At 40.2% G+C, this 15,403-nt stretch overlaps 1 protein-coding gene across 1 annotated transcript in view; it reads left to right on the plus strand.

The window, feature by feature from the left end:
• TMED7 (transmembrane p24 trafficking protein 7) overlaps positions 1-8,487 on the plus strand; it is a 29,651-nt gene extending 21,164 nt beyond the window's left edge. Inside the window, exon 4 of the mRNA XM_089684841.1 lies at positions 1,839-8,487. Within this exon, the coding sequence (XP_089540967.1) occupies positions 1,839-2,075 (237 nt within the window). The 3' untranslated portion in view covers positions 2,076-8,487. The remainder of the gene's footprint in view (positions 1-1,838) is intronic.
• Positions 8,488-15,403: the final 6,916 nt, after the last annotated feature.

The raw sequence follows: 15,403 nt of genomic DNA on the forward strand, positions 1-15,403 counted from the left end.
TACTAAGTACTAAGATTGAATGTCACTTGGGGGTTGAATAAAACTGATAATGCTGTGAGCACAGAAAAGACATTTGTGGTTATTTCATTATAACTGTTATGTTATATTTGTCTGACCTACAAGTGCCTCTTTAATGTAAATGTAAGCAAGATGACTGAATGATCAAAAGCAATGTCAAACTGGCCAAAACACTCAATTTCAGTGGGGGTTGAATAATTTTGGACACAACTGTATGAGCAACAGAGAGGACAGAAATGTATTAGTTGAAAAGATTTCTGGCAGGATGAACAGGTATTTTTCAACTTATTCAACAGATCTAACTAAATGCTTTCAATTGTATATTTAAGGCCTCATGCACACTGGACATTTTTGCCATTTCTCCCAGACGCCATTCATCCTAGCAATGGTGTTTTGGCAGAAAAAGCACTTGACACTTGGAAATGGATGTAAAGCTTTTAGGTGTGTCAAATGCTTGGGGGTTAATTTATTTTGTTGGCCAGAATAATAGTTTATTCTGGCCATTGAAATTAATTAACACTCAAGCACTAAACATGCCTAGCGATGAAGCACGTTTAGGCGCATTTACACGTGGTTACACACGTCAAGTGGTTTTTCTGCCAAAGCGCTGCCACTTCTGGATGCACTGACATTAGGTATTTTTTTTTTCTGCCACTAAACTTTTATAACCCTATGCATGCATTGACACATAGGCTAACATGCAGGGGCATTTAGAGTCAGAAAAAGAAAAAACGCCAGTCGCCTTTAACCACTTGGCAACCGCTCTATAGCTGAATGATGGCTACAGCGTGGTTGTCAAGTTCTGGGAGGGCGTTATATGACATCTTCCCGTGCGCAGCCGGCGATCTCCGTAATCGCTGTGTCCAATGACACAGCAGATCACCTGGTAAATGCAGTTGCCAGTTATCGGCTGCACTTTCCTCACGCTGTCACAGCATGAGGAAAGTACTGCCAGTAATCAGCAATTGTCAGAAAACAGATCGGCACTGACCATCTGAGCACCCACAAGTGCCCACTGGTGCCACCCATCAGTACTGTCAGTCAGTGCCACCCATCAGTGCCGTCCATCATTGCCTATCAGTGCAGCCTCATCAATGCACATCAGTGAAGTTGAAAAATTACATGTTTGCAAAATTTTTATAATAGAAACAAAGAAACTTTTTTTTTTCAAATTTTTTGCTCTTTTTTTGTTTATAGCGCAAAAAAATAAAACACCCAGTGGCGATTTAAATACCACCAGAAGAAATCTCTATTTGTGTGAAAAAAATGATAAAAATGTCATATGGGTACAGTGTTGCATGACTGCGCAATTGTCATTCAAAGTGAGACAGCGCTGAAAGCTGAAAATTGGCCTGGGCAGGAAGGGGGGAGTATAAGTGCCTGGCAGGCAAGTGGTTAAGAGCAGCGTCAAAAACGTCCATTGGGCATGAGACCTAAAAGTCAAAAGGGCACCAAATTAAAGAAGTTAACTGTTGGGGTTTACGTACCCTTTAACCAGTTTTGCACCAAGTTAACATTAGCAAAGCATTATCCGTAGGTTACGACCACTTATGTGAAGACCATTTTAATGCTTTTCAACATTTCAATAAACGGTTGTTTTAGGAGGTAATATGAAGCCATTCAAAACACACTGTGGAAGATAACCTGCTACACTACCCTTCTTCAACTGTTGCATATTATGCCTGGCCTCAAACATTTTAGCTTAATGCCGTGGGACCTTGTTTATTTGTGTATGAATGCTGTCCCGTTTTGGTTCTTGCTTGTATTTTCAAGCCTTAGCAAGATGCGTCATATTTATCTTCTATATTTCTTTCATACAGATGGAATCTGCATGCGTATCAATCCATGAAGCCCTGAAGTCAGTCATTGACTACCAAACACACTTCCGTTTAAGGGAGGCACAAGGACGCAGCCGAGCAGAAGATCTTAATACAAGAGTTGCCTATTGGTCTGTAGGAGAGGCTATCATTCTTCTAGTTGTAAGCATTGGACAGGTATTCCTGCTCAAGAGTTTCTTCTCCGATAAAAGAACCACCACAACACGCGTTGGATCATAACCTGTGTTTTCCAGGATGCTTGATGATATTCATGACACACTGTTTGCCCAAATGCAAATTTTGTTTATTTTTTCCCTATTACCTGTAGGTAAAAAAAACTGTATATATTGGTAAAGCTAGGTTTTACTTTTTAAACTCCAGTTCAAAAAAACCTTGAACATTAAATAAATTAATCTGGAGTTGTGGGGATGAAATAGTTTGTTTTAAAGAAAATGTGGGAAATTTTGGGTTTGTGGGAATAATTTCGATATGATGGCAGCCACTTGCATTTGCTGTTAACAGATTTCATTCTGACAGATTTTGTCCCCTATACTGTAATTTCAAAGTCTTTCAATAGTGCCACTAGAACTCTTTACCCAGTATGCTCTGTGGAACTATAGAAAGAGTATGATACCGAAAGCCAGCCAGTGTGGACTGGATAACCATTCATAGTTACAAATGTAGTTACAAATTCAAGCTTTGTTTACTATTGTCGGTCCTGTTATGGGAACAAAGATTACACACACTTTTTGTATCAGTATACAGTCCCAGTGGACCTCAGTGATGGCTGCATTCTTTGAAAAGTGTGTTCGGAAATAAAGTAGTTTAATTGTACATTTTACGTTTCACCATGTATTTGACCTTTAGAAAAATATGACGTTCAGCTTGCACTTTTAGTAGACTGATTTCTTTAATTCACCTGATCTCAGTTGAAGGATAATTCCTTTAAATGGCTTTCAGCTGAAGTGGTGGAGCCCAGTGTGCTGTACAATGCCTTGCCTTATAGTCCCAAGTTCTTTCATTTTAAAATCCTGGGCATGCTATAATGCATTTCTTTCTGTATGCATACCATTGAAGTCCAGTAGACTTCCACAGGTTAACAGAGGCAGTGGTATGTTAAAAAAAAAAAAAGTACTTGGCACAAGACTAAACTTGTTTCAGTCTCCTTTGTTAAAAACTATTAAATGCTATACACCATACACTAATTTATAGCTGTTAGTTACAGTGACTACCATTAGCCTTGTGATTCAACACTGTCACAGCAACTTGTTGGGTGTTTTCTTTGTACAACTTGACACCTCTAGGTGAAGGGCCCTCATCTTAGCAATTGAAGAATGGGAACTTGCACCATTGACAACTGCTAAAGGTGGGAAGTGGATTCTTGACAAATCTTCATGTAGAGATGGTGTTGACAAGCAGTTTGGAGCCATCGGCCAGGTTCAGAGTATTCCAGTCATTGTTTTCAGCTTATTCAAAGCCTTTTCAAATGCCTAAAAGATTACTAGATAAAGATGCATTTGAGAAAAAATATATATGGGTTACAGTGCTGCTTTAAGTCACATAAGGCATACATTTTGGTTTTTCAGTAAAACAGTCAAAAGTAAGCATTCCATTCATTATGAATGAGTTTGTATCAATGTAAAATTCTAGAAAAAATTTTTATTTTAATTAATTAAACCTTTATAATGTTTTCTTATTTTTGTTTTTGAATTTTGGGAAATGGGGAAAGCGGGTGTATTTCCTGTGACGGGTGGGATTTTCAAGCAACCCTGAATTTTACACTCAGTTCCCTCACAGGGTAGAAATAAAAAAAGAAAATTATTAAAAATAGTGTAAAACTGTATTGTTTGTTCTTTATTTTAAACTGCTGTGTTCACAGTGGATTTTGTACACATAGCACCATGTAGACCCTACAAATACATAAGGCCTAGTATATTATAGTGGTCAGTGCACAGCATCCATGTTACACGCATTTGGGTTAATTAACGTGGTTGTAAACACTTGCATAGATTAGTCTCAGGTGATACACAGAGATGAAACAAACCCTCCTACATAAGTTGTACCTGTTTATCTGCCCCATCTCTTCTCTACAGCCTCCTAAAGTGCACAGTTTTTACACAGCATTTTTTAAGTTCAAACAGGCAGGGGGTGGGTATTCCATGTCACACACTGCATATGTGGCCACATCCCCTCTACATAGTCTCATAGGGAAACATGCACAACTGTGGCTGTAAATCACCTTCTGTGTGCTGGAGGGGGGGGGTGAAGTCCTCTCCTGGGATTGCTTGGTGTCCACGACAAAAATCGCACTCAGTGCTTTAGATTGAGGATAGGACACACTCTAGAAGGGTATATTTTGTTAATTTTCATTTCAGAGGTTTACAACCAGTTTAATATAGCTCGTAAAGTGAACCTGGACTAAGCAACCTTCCCCTCCCCCCTACAGTGCAAGGCTTGTTGTCTTAGAGACCATTCACCAGGGCCAAGCACGGTTATATGAGGACTTTCTATAGCACTGAAATTCTCAAGTTCAACAGCAGCCAATTGGGTGGAAGATAACATGAGAAAGGTAAGTGTAGTTTGCTGTCGAGCGAACTTTTTTTTTTTCTGCCTTGTCTTTTCTGAGAAAAGTATAGGCTAAGTTGAAACTATTGCAAGTGTGGGAAGGAGTGCAAATCGCATGCCTACCACATCAAAAAACACTTGCTCTTCTGTTTAGCAGACACGCGGTGTGCCCCCCATACATTGTAAAATGCAGTGCCTTTTCCAGTCTGTGGAAACGCATAGAGCCAAGACAACATGCATTATCCCTGTGTCTGCAACTTTAAAAAGGGCCAGGGACTTTGCACAAACTTGGCCGTAGGTAAACGTATAGGTGTGAACCTTGTTTAAAAGGGCATTTTCACTTTGAATGGAAATCACACATCTGCTTTTGCCTGCCCCTCCTACCTAATATTATAACAAGAATACTGCAGGACATAGAAAAGTTTTCTGAGGATGGATTAATGCATTTTGTTTTCTATAACAAACATTTTAAGGAAATGCTTATTTAATTTTTTGCTGTTAGTATGTGTTTATTTACATAAGGTGATGGGTCTGCTGCTTTCCTAAAATAAAATATTTAGCTTCTACATATTTTGTAGATTGTAATGGTTCCTGTGTGCAAAGTATGCAACAAACATATTCCACATTTTTTAAAGACATCTTTGATGACTGAGCGCAGACAGCTGAGACGGCTACTCCTGATTTGGGAGAAGGCATCTCAGATGTGGAGAATGTCACCAGCACACCGAGGATCACCAATATGCCTGAGGAAGGGGTCCTGCGAGACTACAAAACGTTGCCTTGCTGTATCTATGTGATCGTTTATTAAAACTTTTGGACCCATGTTGGTGATCCTCGGTGTGCTGGTGACATTCTCCCTTGCTGATTCTGTTCGGTTCCAACCGACGGGTGTTGCAGCACCCACTTATACACACAGCCATTTTTAACGCAGGAACTTGTACACTTGGAATCTCAGATGTGTCCAGAAGCATCTGAATTTAGTGTTTTTTTTTTTGTTTTTTTTAAAACATCGTGATTAGTTTGCACGTAGAGTTGGTTGAATTAATTGTTATCTATCCTGTAGTATTGCCAGGATATAGGGGATATGAAGCAAGCACAGCCCCTAAATAGAGGTGATCACAATGTCTACTTGTATCCACATTAAATCTAAACTGTCAAAAGGCACAAAAAGCAGATGCCTAGGGGTGTCTGCTTGTACATTAAAATACTGTATATTGTGGCCTCATGGCAAATCTTGACACTTCACTTGTATTGGATATCCAGCTGCACACAATTGTTTTGGCAAACATGGGTATTTGACCACTGAAAACATACTGTGTACAACCACCTTATAAAGGCATTTGTTCTGTTTGACAATATTGGCTTTTCTGTCTTTTTTTTTTTTTTTTTTTCAGAACCTGTAAGTTGTGTAAGCAATTTGTCAAATAAACTGTATGTATGATTTTAATGCATACAAATCTATGCTCCAAGTGATCTACCAATATATTAGAATCTGTTTCAAGGTAGCTTTGCACAGTTTTGGGTTTTTTTTGTCCAATGTAAATTTTATAAATAATATCTGTTGCATATGTGGTGCGAATGATCTTGGCAAGAGAATTATGAATAATATCGGCTAAATATAACATTTCAGGCCAGTCACCGTTGGAAATGATCATTTGTTGATTTCAGCTGTACAAGGCCAAACATTAAGGGCTTGTTCACACTAGTCTGCACAGGAAAACGAGCGGTTTTCCTGTATGAGCAGTGTAGTGCTATGATGGGTCAGGGAAAATGAGATACACAAGCCCCAGGTAGCCAATACACATAAAAATCATTTTTAACTTATTTAAACTTTGTTCATTGTCATTGATAACTTTTATGTTGGCTCATTACATAAGCACACATGATTTGCATGTTTGCCAGTACTTAGCAGAGTAACAGGGCTGTGATGGCCATGTATGGGATATTTAAGTGGTTGGATTAAGTACAATTGTCTATATATTAGGGGTGTACATCTAAATTCAAATATCAGAAATACAATCTGATGCCACCAAGTCATTGTTAGGAGCCAGGTGTTTTGTAGAATTTTTCAAGATGTAGCACCGGGTGTATTATTTTGAACTAAATTGCTCCTGAGAATTATCCAGGCCTAATTTATAAATCATTGTAAGAAATGTAAACATTTAGAATTTTCTGGACTTCTGCAATAATGGCTTCTGAAATATGATCTGATATTTATCTAAATGATAATAAAATAAAATCCTTTTTCTTATCACACTATGTCACCTCTTGAAAAGGTTGTACAGCATGTAGGAAATTGACACTTGCAGGAAAAATACAATTTTTTTTTCATTTATGCATTCGCTGCCTGGCTGTGGATTATTAGAGACAGTCAATCCATCTGCAACTTGTTTAGGCCTGTGAAATGTAACTGCTTGTTTTGAGGTCATCTAAAGTCACCTGATTAGACCATATTGTACTTCCAATAGTGTTGTTTTAAGAAGAGCCAGAGAAAATTGTATATCAAATTTACTGTAGGGCAGAGCAAATCCATACCTGAATTGACTGGGTATAGCTGGCCTAATTTATCATCTTTGTCAGCTTCGAAACCCTAATCGTTAAAGCCTAACCCTGGGAAAAGTAAAAAGTTTGCATTAAGGCGCTCCTGTACTGTAAGGGTTGAATGCTCATTTAGGTCTAGAGCATGGGAAGAACAGCTTTTCTTTCTAGGTACTTTGCTCCCCAGCAGATGACGTCCCCTGCCCCCCCCCCCCCCCCCACACACACACACACACACACACACACACACAATGCCGTTCAGCTTTAACATCATTTGTTCAATAGATGTATGTCAATAAAAAAAGTATGCTGATAGTGGTGGTAAAATGACGTTTATTATGGCTCAGATCGTAGGTGCTCAACCTGTGGTCCTCCAGTTGTGGAACTACAAGTCCCATCATACCCTTTGCCTTTGAGAGTCCTACTTGTAACTGTCAGCCTTGCAATGCCTCATAGGACTTGTAGTTCCGCAACAGCTGGAAGGCCACAGGTTGAGCACTCATGATTTAGATGAAGCTTACATCACATTTTCTGTCCATTTATGCAGGAGTTCAGATATTTAAGGGAAGGCATTTTTTTTTTTCTAAATGTAAAGCACATGAGCATTGATGTAGATGGTTCAGTAGTCCTGAAGAGTTCATAATGATGTATTTGGGAAACGTCTATAGGGTTGTACATCAACTTGCTGTATGGCAGTGTTTCTCAACTCCAGTCCTCATGGACCCCCAACAGGTCATGTTTTCAGGATTTCCCTCAGATGAAACAGCTGTGGTAATTACTAAGGCAGTGAAACTGATCAAATCACCTGTGCAAAATAATGGAAATTCTGAAAACATGACCTGTTGGGGGTCCATGAGGACTGGAGTTGAGAAACACTGATGTATGGGATTGCATCATAGTTTGGCTCTTGGATTTGTATTCCTCCATGACTCATATAGGTTTTTTACAAAACTATGTAACCTTCATGAACCAGGCAGTAAAATTTAGAAGCTACAAGCATTTTTCAAGGAGGCATAAGAGTGCAACATCTATTAACAAAAGCAGAAATCACTTTCATCTCCAGTTGGTTTCTTTAAGAATCAAATTATGTACCCGATTGGTGTTTCAAGAACAGTGATGCATATTATTCAAAAGTAGGACCAAAGTTCGAGTAGCTCACTGCAGCTTTTGTGAAGACTTTGTCCTTCCACATACTCTCATTAAGCACTACCAACATGCTCTACGTTAGTTGTCTAGCAACATCGGAAACGGCACAAATGATCTGTAAGGGCCTCTGTGGCTATAAAATGTTGAATGTGTGAAAAAGTGCGATGACTGTACATTATAAAAGTAGTCATCCTATCACTGTAAAATATAAAAGATGACTTTTGTAGAAAACTACACATTATCATTAGAAAGCAGCAAAATGATGTGTCTGATAACAGTGTGCGAGGAAATAAGGGCCGTTCTGTTCATTTTTACCATTTGTATCAGCACCCAATGATGCCACTTTGAAAAGCATGTTTGTAGAAGCTATGTGAAAAAAAATACAATAAATAACTGTTAAGTATGTTTTGTGTACTCATTCTTTAACATATTTAAAACCATTTCCTGAAAAATGCTTGATATAATAGGTAAATTGTAGAATTTACAGTCAGTTGTTGGGGGAGAAAAAAAAAAATCTGTGAAGCCTAGGAGGTAACACTTATTGTTAAACAATAAGCAGCAAGTAGGATTGAGACCAGTAGCAGGTTCACATGCTTTGATACAGGGTATACACGGACAGTGTTTTTTTTTTTTTCGTTCAAACACCAGCATGAATGAAAAAAACCTGACAGATCCTCGCATCCATGCAAGCAATGTGGATGCAGGGATCTCCCCCACTGTGCAATTGTATTCTGACCATGGGGATTTCTCCACCCCGTTAGAATACACAGATCAGTGCTGCAGTCATTGGCTACATGCGCTGATCGAATGTTGGTTTTCTAGCAGGACCATTCAACAGTAGCTGGTCTAACAATGGCTTCTGTTGAACAGACACACACGAACTGAAATTTGGCTGGTTCTTGCAGATATCACCAATTTTCGGCTCGTGTATACAGAGCTTTAGTGTGATTTAGGATAGAGAAGAAAAGTCAGATTTTTGATGGTGGTTGCGGTAGATGTGCTTATTTTGTCTTTGACAAATCTAGGTGGGAAGGAGTGAGGGTGAGCAAGGAACTTAAAAAAAAAAAAAAAAGTATGAGCAAAGACTACTCCAGACCAATGCTCACACTAGTCTTAAACACTCCTTGATAACAGTGGCTCATGTCCAAAATGGAAAGATTATTGCATGCCAAGTAACTTCCCAAATGCAAAAAACAGGAACATGTAAGCTCTTATGTGTTTTGTGCTATACTTTAGGTATAGCTATAAACGTAACAGCTTGCATAGTCCTGTGCTTTTCAAAGATCTTGAATAAAGAATATGTTTGAGCATTATCTAGGTGTGTTCAATAGCTTTTGGAGGAACAAGATGTTGGAGGAGAACCACCCCAAAGTTAAATCCAAAACCAAATTATCATGAGGCTGGGCTACCTCTAAAATAGACTAACAAGATCACCTGCACTGAATGATGAATAAATAAGTTGAGCAATTTCCAAAAATCATAGAAAAAATGTAAGTTATCATTCCTTAAATAAAAACAGAGGCAGATTGATTAAATCTTGATTTGAAATTTATTCTAAGTATTTATAATGCACTAACAATTTACGCAACTCTCTACAAACTATACATTCACAGCAGCCTGCGCTCAAAGAGTTAATCTCTCCCTGCCTCGCATGCATGCATACATGTCCATTGATACGGTTGACCATCCCCTCCTCCTCAAAAAAAACTCTACTCTCTTGGTCTCGGAGACTCTGCTCTCTCCTGGTCCTCCTCCTACCTATCGCAGCGCTCCTTCAGTGTTACCTATAATGCTGCCTCCTCCTTTTCACTCCCTCTTTCTGTAGGAGTCCCTCAAGGTTCTGTCCTTGGACCCCTTCTCTTCTCCATCTACACCTCCTCCCTTGGTCACTTGATAAACTCCCATGGCTTTAAGTACCATCTCTATGCTGATGACACACAAATTTATTTTTCTACCCTCATCTCACCCCTTCAGTCTCCTCTCGCATTACTAACCTACTAAGTGACATATCGGCATGGATGTCACTCCACTTCCTCAAACTCAATCTTTCCAAAACTGAGCTCTTAGTATTCCCCCCAGCCCGTGCCCCCTCCCCTGACCTCCATCAAGATCAATAACACAATCATCATTCCCTCCCCTCATGCCAGGGTACTAGGTATAATCCTAGACTCCCATCTGTCCTTTCAGCCCCAAATCCAATCGCTGTCCAAATCTTGTAGACTTCACCTCCGCAACATCTCCAAGATACGCCCGTTCTTAACCTCGGAAACCACTAAGCAACTTATCCACTCGCTTGTTATATCTCGCCTTGACTATTGTAACTCCCTCCTCATTGGCCTACCTCATCGCAGGCTATCCCCTCTTCATTCTATCATGAATGCTGCTGCCAAACTCATCCACTTTACTAACCGTTCTGTATCTGCCACCCCTCTCTGCCAATCCCTCCACTGGATTCCCATTGCCCAACGGATAAAATTCAAAACATTAACAATAACATATAAAGCCATATATAACTCTGCTCCAAATTACATCACCGATCTTGTCTCTAAATATCACCCAAACCGTACTCTCTGCTCCTCGCACAAACTCCTGATCTCTAGCTCCCTTGTCTCCTCCTCCCACACTCGTCTCCAGGACTTCTCCAGAGCTTCCCCCATCCTCTGGAACGCTCTACCCCAATTTATCAGACTATCACCTACTCTGCTCCCTTTTAGGTTTAAACAGGAGATTTTTTTAAAAACTTTCTTAAACTGACATATGCAGCTCAAAGGTCACCCCTTTGATCTACAATGACTGAACTATAGTATTAATGTAGAAAAGCATTGCTACAATGTACCCTTTGATACTGCAGATGCTGTTCTGCTAGTGTCAATTTACACCAAAAAATGTCCACGATATCTGAGATCTAAACCGATCCATACTCTCAAAACAAGAGCCGTGGTTTGAGAACAAAGGACGTCCAATCATCTGTACTCCAAACAATCCACTTTATTGAGCCAAGCTAAAACAAATACAGACAGTGAAAATACAGCAGGGGACTGGCAGGTAAACGTGTTTCACGCTAAAGACAGCGCTTATTCATGAATAAGCGCTGTCTTTAGCGTGAACCACGTTGAACTGCTAGTCCCTGACTGTATTTCCACTGTCTGTATTGGTTTTATCTTGGCTCAATAAAGTGGATTGTTTGGAGTATAGCCAATCGGACGTCCTTTGTTCTCATCTATGCAGCACACGAGCTGGGCTAGCACCTACAGGAGGAGTTGTGCTTGGAGATTGGGAGGCTCTCTACTTTGAGCAGCAGTAAACATACAGTGAGGAACAGAAGTATTTGAACAGCCTGCGATTTTTCTCCCCCACTTCTCCCACTTAGAAATCATGTATGGGTCTGAAATTCACATTGTAGGTGCATTCCCACTCTGGGAGACAGAATTAAAAAAACAATTCAGGAAATCACATTGTATCATTTTTAAAGAATTTAATTTGTCTTGCACTGCTGAACATAAGTATTTGAACACCTAAAAAACAGCAAGAATTCTGGCTCTCAAAGACCTGTTACTGTGCCTTTAAAATGTCTACCTCTACTCCACTCATTAATCTAACTTAGTAGCACCTGTCTGAGCTCTTTAAAGACACCTGTCCACCCCACAGTCAGTCAGACGCCAACTACTACCATGGGCAAGATCAAAGAGCTGTCAAAAGACACCAGAGACAAAATTATGGATCTCCACACGGCTGGAAAGGGCTACGGGCAATTGCCAAGCAGCTTGGTGAAAATAGATCAATCTTTGGAGCAATTGTTAGAAAATGGAAGAGGCTAAAGATGACTGTCAGTCTCCCTCGGACTGGGGCTCCATGCAAGATCTCACCTCGTGGGGAATCACTGATGATAAAGGTGAGGAGCTGGTCAATGACATGAAAAGAGCTGGGACCACAGTTTCAAAGGTCACTGTCGGTAGAACCCTACGCCGTCATGGTTTCAAATCATGCATTGCACAAAAGGTTCCCCTGCTTAAGTCATCACATGTCCAGGCCCGTCTGAAGTTTGCCAATGACCATCTGGATGATCCAGAGGAGGCATGGGAGAAAGTCATGTGGTCAGATGAGACCAAAGTAGAACTTTTTAGTCTAAACTTCACTTGTGTTTGGAGGAAAAAGAAGGATGAGTTGCATCCCAAGAACACCATCCCTACTGTGAAGCATGGGGGTGGTAACATCATGCTTTGGGGGTGCTTTTCTGTGAAGGGGACAGGACGACTGCACTGTATTAAGGAGAGGATGAATGGGGCCATTTATTGTGAGATTTTGAGCAACAACCTCCTTCCCTCAGTCAGAGCATTGAAGATGGGTCGTGGCTGGGTCTTCCAACATGACAATGACCCGAAGCACACAGCCAGGATAACCAAGGAGTGGCTCCGTAAGAAGCATATCAAGGTTCTGGAGTGGCCTAGCCAGTCTCCAGACCTAAATCCAATAGAACATCTTTGGAGGGAGCTGAAACTCCGTGTTGCTCAGCGAGAGCCCCGAAACCTGACAGATCTAGAAGAGATCTGTGTGGAGGAGTGGGCCAAAATCCCTATTGCAGTGTGTGCAAACCTGGTCAAGAACTACAGGAAACGTTTGACCTCTGTAATTGCAAACCGAGGCTTCTGTACCAAATATTAACACTGATTTTCTCAGGTGTTCAAATACTTATGTTCAGCAGTGCAAGACAAATAAATTCTTTAAAAATCATACAATGTGATTTCCTGAATTTTTTTTTAAATTCTGTCTCTCAGAGTGGAAATGCACCTACATTTTGAATTTCAGACCCCTCCATGATTTCTAAGTGGCAGAACTTGCAAAATCGCTTGCAAAATACTTCTGTTCCTCACTGTATGTTCTTTTTTAACTGCGGTTGAAAAATCTCATCTAACAGTGCTGCACACACTGACATATATTCTGAGAGCAAGACCCTGTTGCTGTCAGAATAAACAGATCAGTGCTGCAGCTGAATGGCATTTCTGCAAAGAAAACGGCAATGGTTAACAATAAAACAGTAACTCAATATAACAACTTTTTTTTATTAAAATCGGTGCCAAAAAGTATTGTAAAATATATATGCTGAAGCATTGGGGCAATCCACCCACTGGCTATCCCAGTTCCCCATGCTTGGACATATATATTCTTTTTTTAACTGCAGATAAAGAAATCTCATCCAATAGCGCTGCACACACTGACATATATTCTGAGAGCAAGATCCTGTTGCTGTCAGAATAAACAGATTGGTGCTGTGAAACAGCATTTCTGCAAAGAAAACAGCAATGGTTAACAGTAAAACAGTAACTCAAAACAACTATTTTTGTTTTTTAATTTTTTTTAATTTTATTCTTATGGCTTTTTTGACTTTATTTTTTTAACTTTTTTAACTTTTTAATTTTTTTTTTAAACTCTAACCGCCAGATGTTAGGGTCTCTCAAAATGCGATAACCACTTTCCTGACTACCTAACATCTTTCGAGATGTGCACGTATGTGCCCTAGACTGTGCCATGCTGTACCCTATACTAATACTACACTAGTGCATGGTAGTGACGGAAGCAGTCCTTCTGGCAAAGACCAGTTTGACCGTGACAGGAGGGATAAAAAAAACGTAGGTGTCACGCCTAATTTTGTGTCTGCTATAGACACAACATCTTTTTTGGGGTGACTTTTGGGTTGCGGTATCAAGAATGTCATCAGGAAAATGCCTCTCATACAGCTGGCTCACTGCATCTGGGTTGGGGGTTTGGGCCACAGCACCTTCTGGATACAAAAGGGCCGTGATAATCTCTTCCTGGAATTTTAGGAAGTATCCTCTTTGTCCAGTTACTTGATAAAGCACAAAAGCGTTGTACAGAGCCAATTGAAATATATAGAGACACAGACACTTTTTTGTACTAGTGTCTGGCTTTCCAGGAAACAAAGTACGGCTTCATAATCTGATTATTAAAGTCCACCCCTCCCATGTTACGGTTATAGTTGTGGACACAGAGAGGCTTCTCAACAACACCAGCTTCCGTGGAAATTTGGATGGTCCACTTCACTGTGAGCAATTCATCATTTTTCAAGCAGGCTTTCTCCCCCTTTCTAAGACGGGTATTTACAAGTCGTTGGGGGAAGCTCCAGCGATTAGGTTGCATGGTGCCACATGCACTAATTCCAAGATTGTACATATATCTAAATAGTGGCATTCTTGTATAAAAATTGTCCACGTCCCTGAGTAATGTCCATGTTGAGGGATAGGCCCATAAAAACTTTAAATTCGGAAATAGCTTTCCATACAAATGGTCTGGCAAGGTTTGAATTTGGATTGGCATTGATAAATTGTTTTGCTCCACAATCAATCCATACAGATATTCTATGAAGAACAACTCCAAAAAAATCAAGGGGAGTAGTTAAATTTGCTGTTTACACCAGGTTGGGCAGTGAATGGATGAAGTACGGTGCTGCAGAATTTGCGGGCTGCCAATCAAGATTTGCAAGCACACCTGGAAGGACACTAGGTTCTATGGGCCTGTGCTCTAATTCTTGGTGGTTGCATGACACTACTTGTGCTTGCACCGGCTTGTACTGCAGTTTTGGGACTCACCACATCACTGATACTGCAAGTCTGGTATGTAAAAGACCAGGATGTGCTAGGCCGCTGGTGCTTGCCAGTTCACCAAAAGGTTGAACGGCACTAGTACTGGCACTCTGCTGCATATTTGAATCATCATGCAATTGTACCACCTCAGCAACCTGGGAAGGGGGTCGGGTACACCGGACCTTAGCAGGGACATCTACTCCATCGTCTGAACTGTCTATCAGGGTGCCACTGCTCTCTACAGGTTCGTATTCTGAGCCTGTGAGGCTTCCCCTTTGCTCTCATCTGACATATTCAGAATTTTGTAGGCCTCTTCACTAGAGTACCTTTCATTGGACATTTTGACCACTAAATTTATATACCTAGTGCGACTCATGGTGGTGATTGCTGGTGCTTGCAGTTGTTTTTTATTCTTCTTTGGGGTCTTGTTAGCAGATTTTACTTTTTTAAATCACTTTTTCTGTCACTTTTTAAATAGCATTTTTTTCCTTTCCTTCCTTCAGTCTGCTGATTAAGGGGAGGGGTTAATTGGTCACAGGTGCTCCAGGTATTATATAACTTTCTGTAGAGCTCACTCTGAGCTTGCCTGTATTTTGCTTGCTGGACCTTAGACCAAGTGGACATTTAATAAAGTAGCGGTAGAGTGGAAAACAGGAGATTATAACAGGAGTCTACTAACCTGTAAGTGACAACTGATATATTTTATTAGTATTATTATAC

This window comes from Staurois parvus, unplaced genomic scaffold (assembly GCF_062004578.1).
Source record: "Staurois parvus isolate SC_StPar_1 unplaced genomic scaffold, SC_StPar_1.0 ptg000358l, whole genome shotgun sequence".
Classification (NCBI taxonomy): Eukaryota; Metazoa; Chordata; class Amphibia; order Anura; family Ranidae; genus Staurois; species Staurois parvus.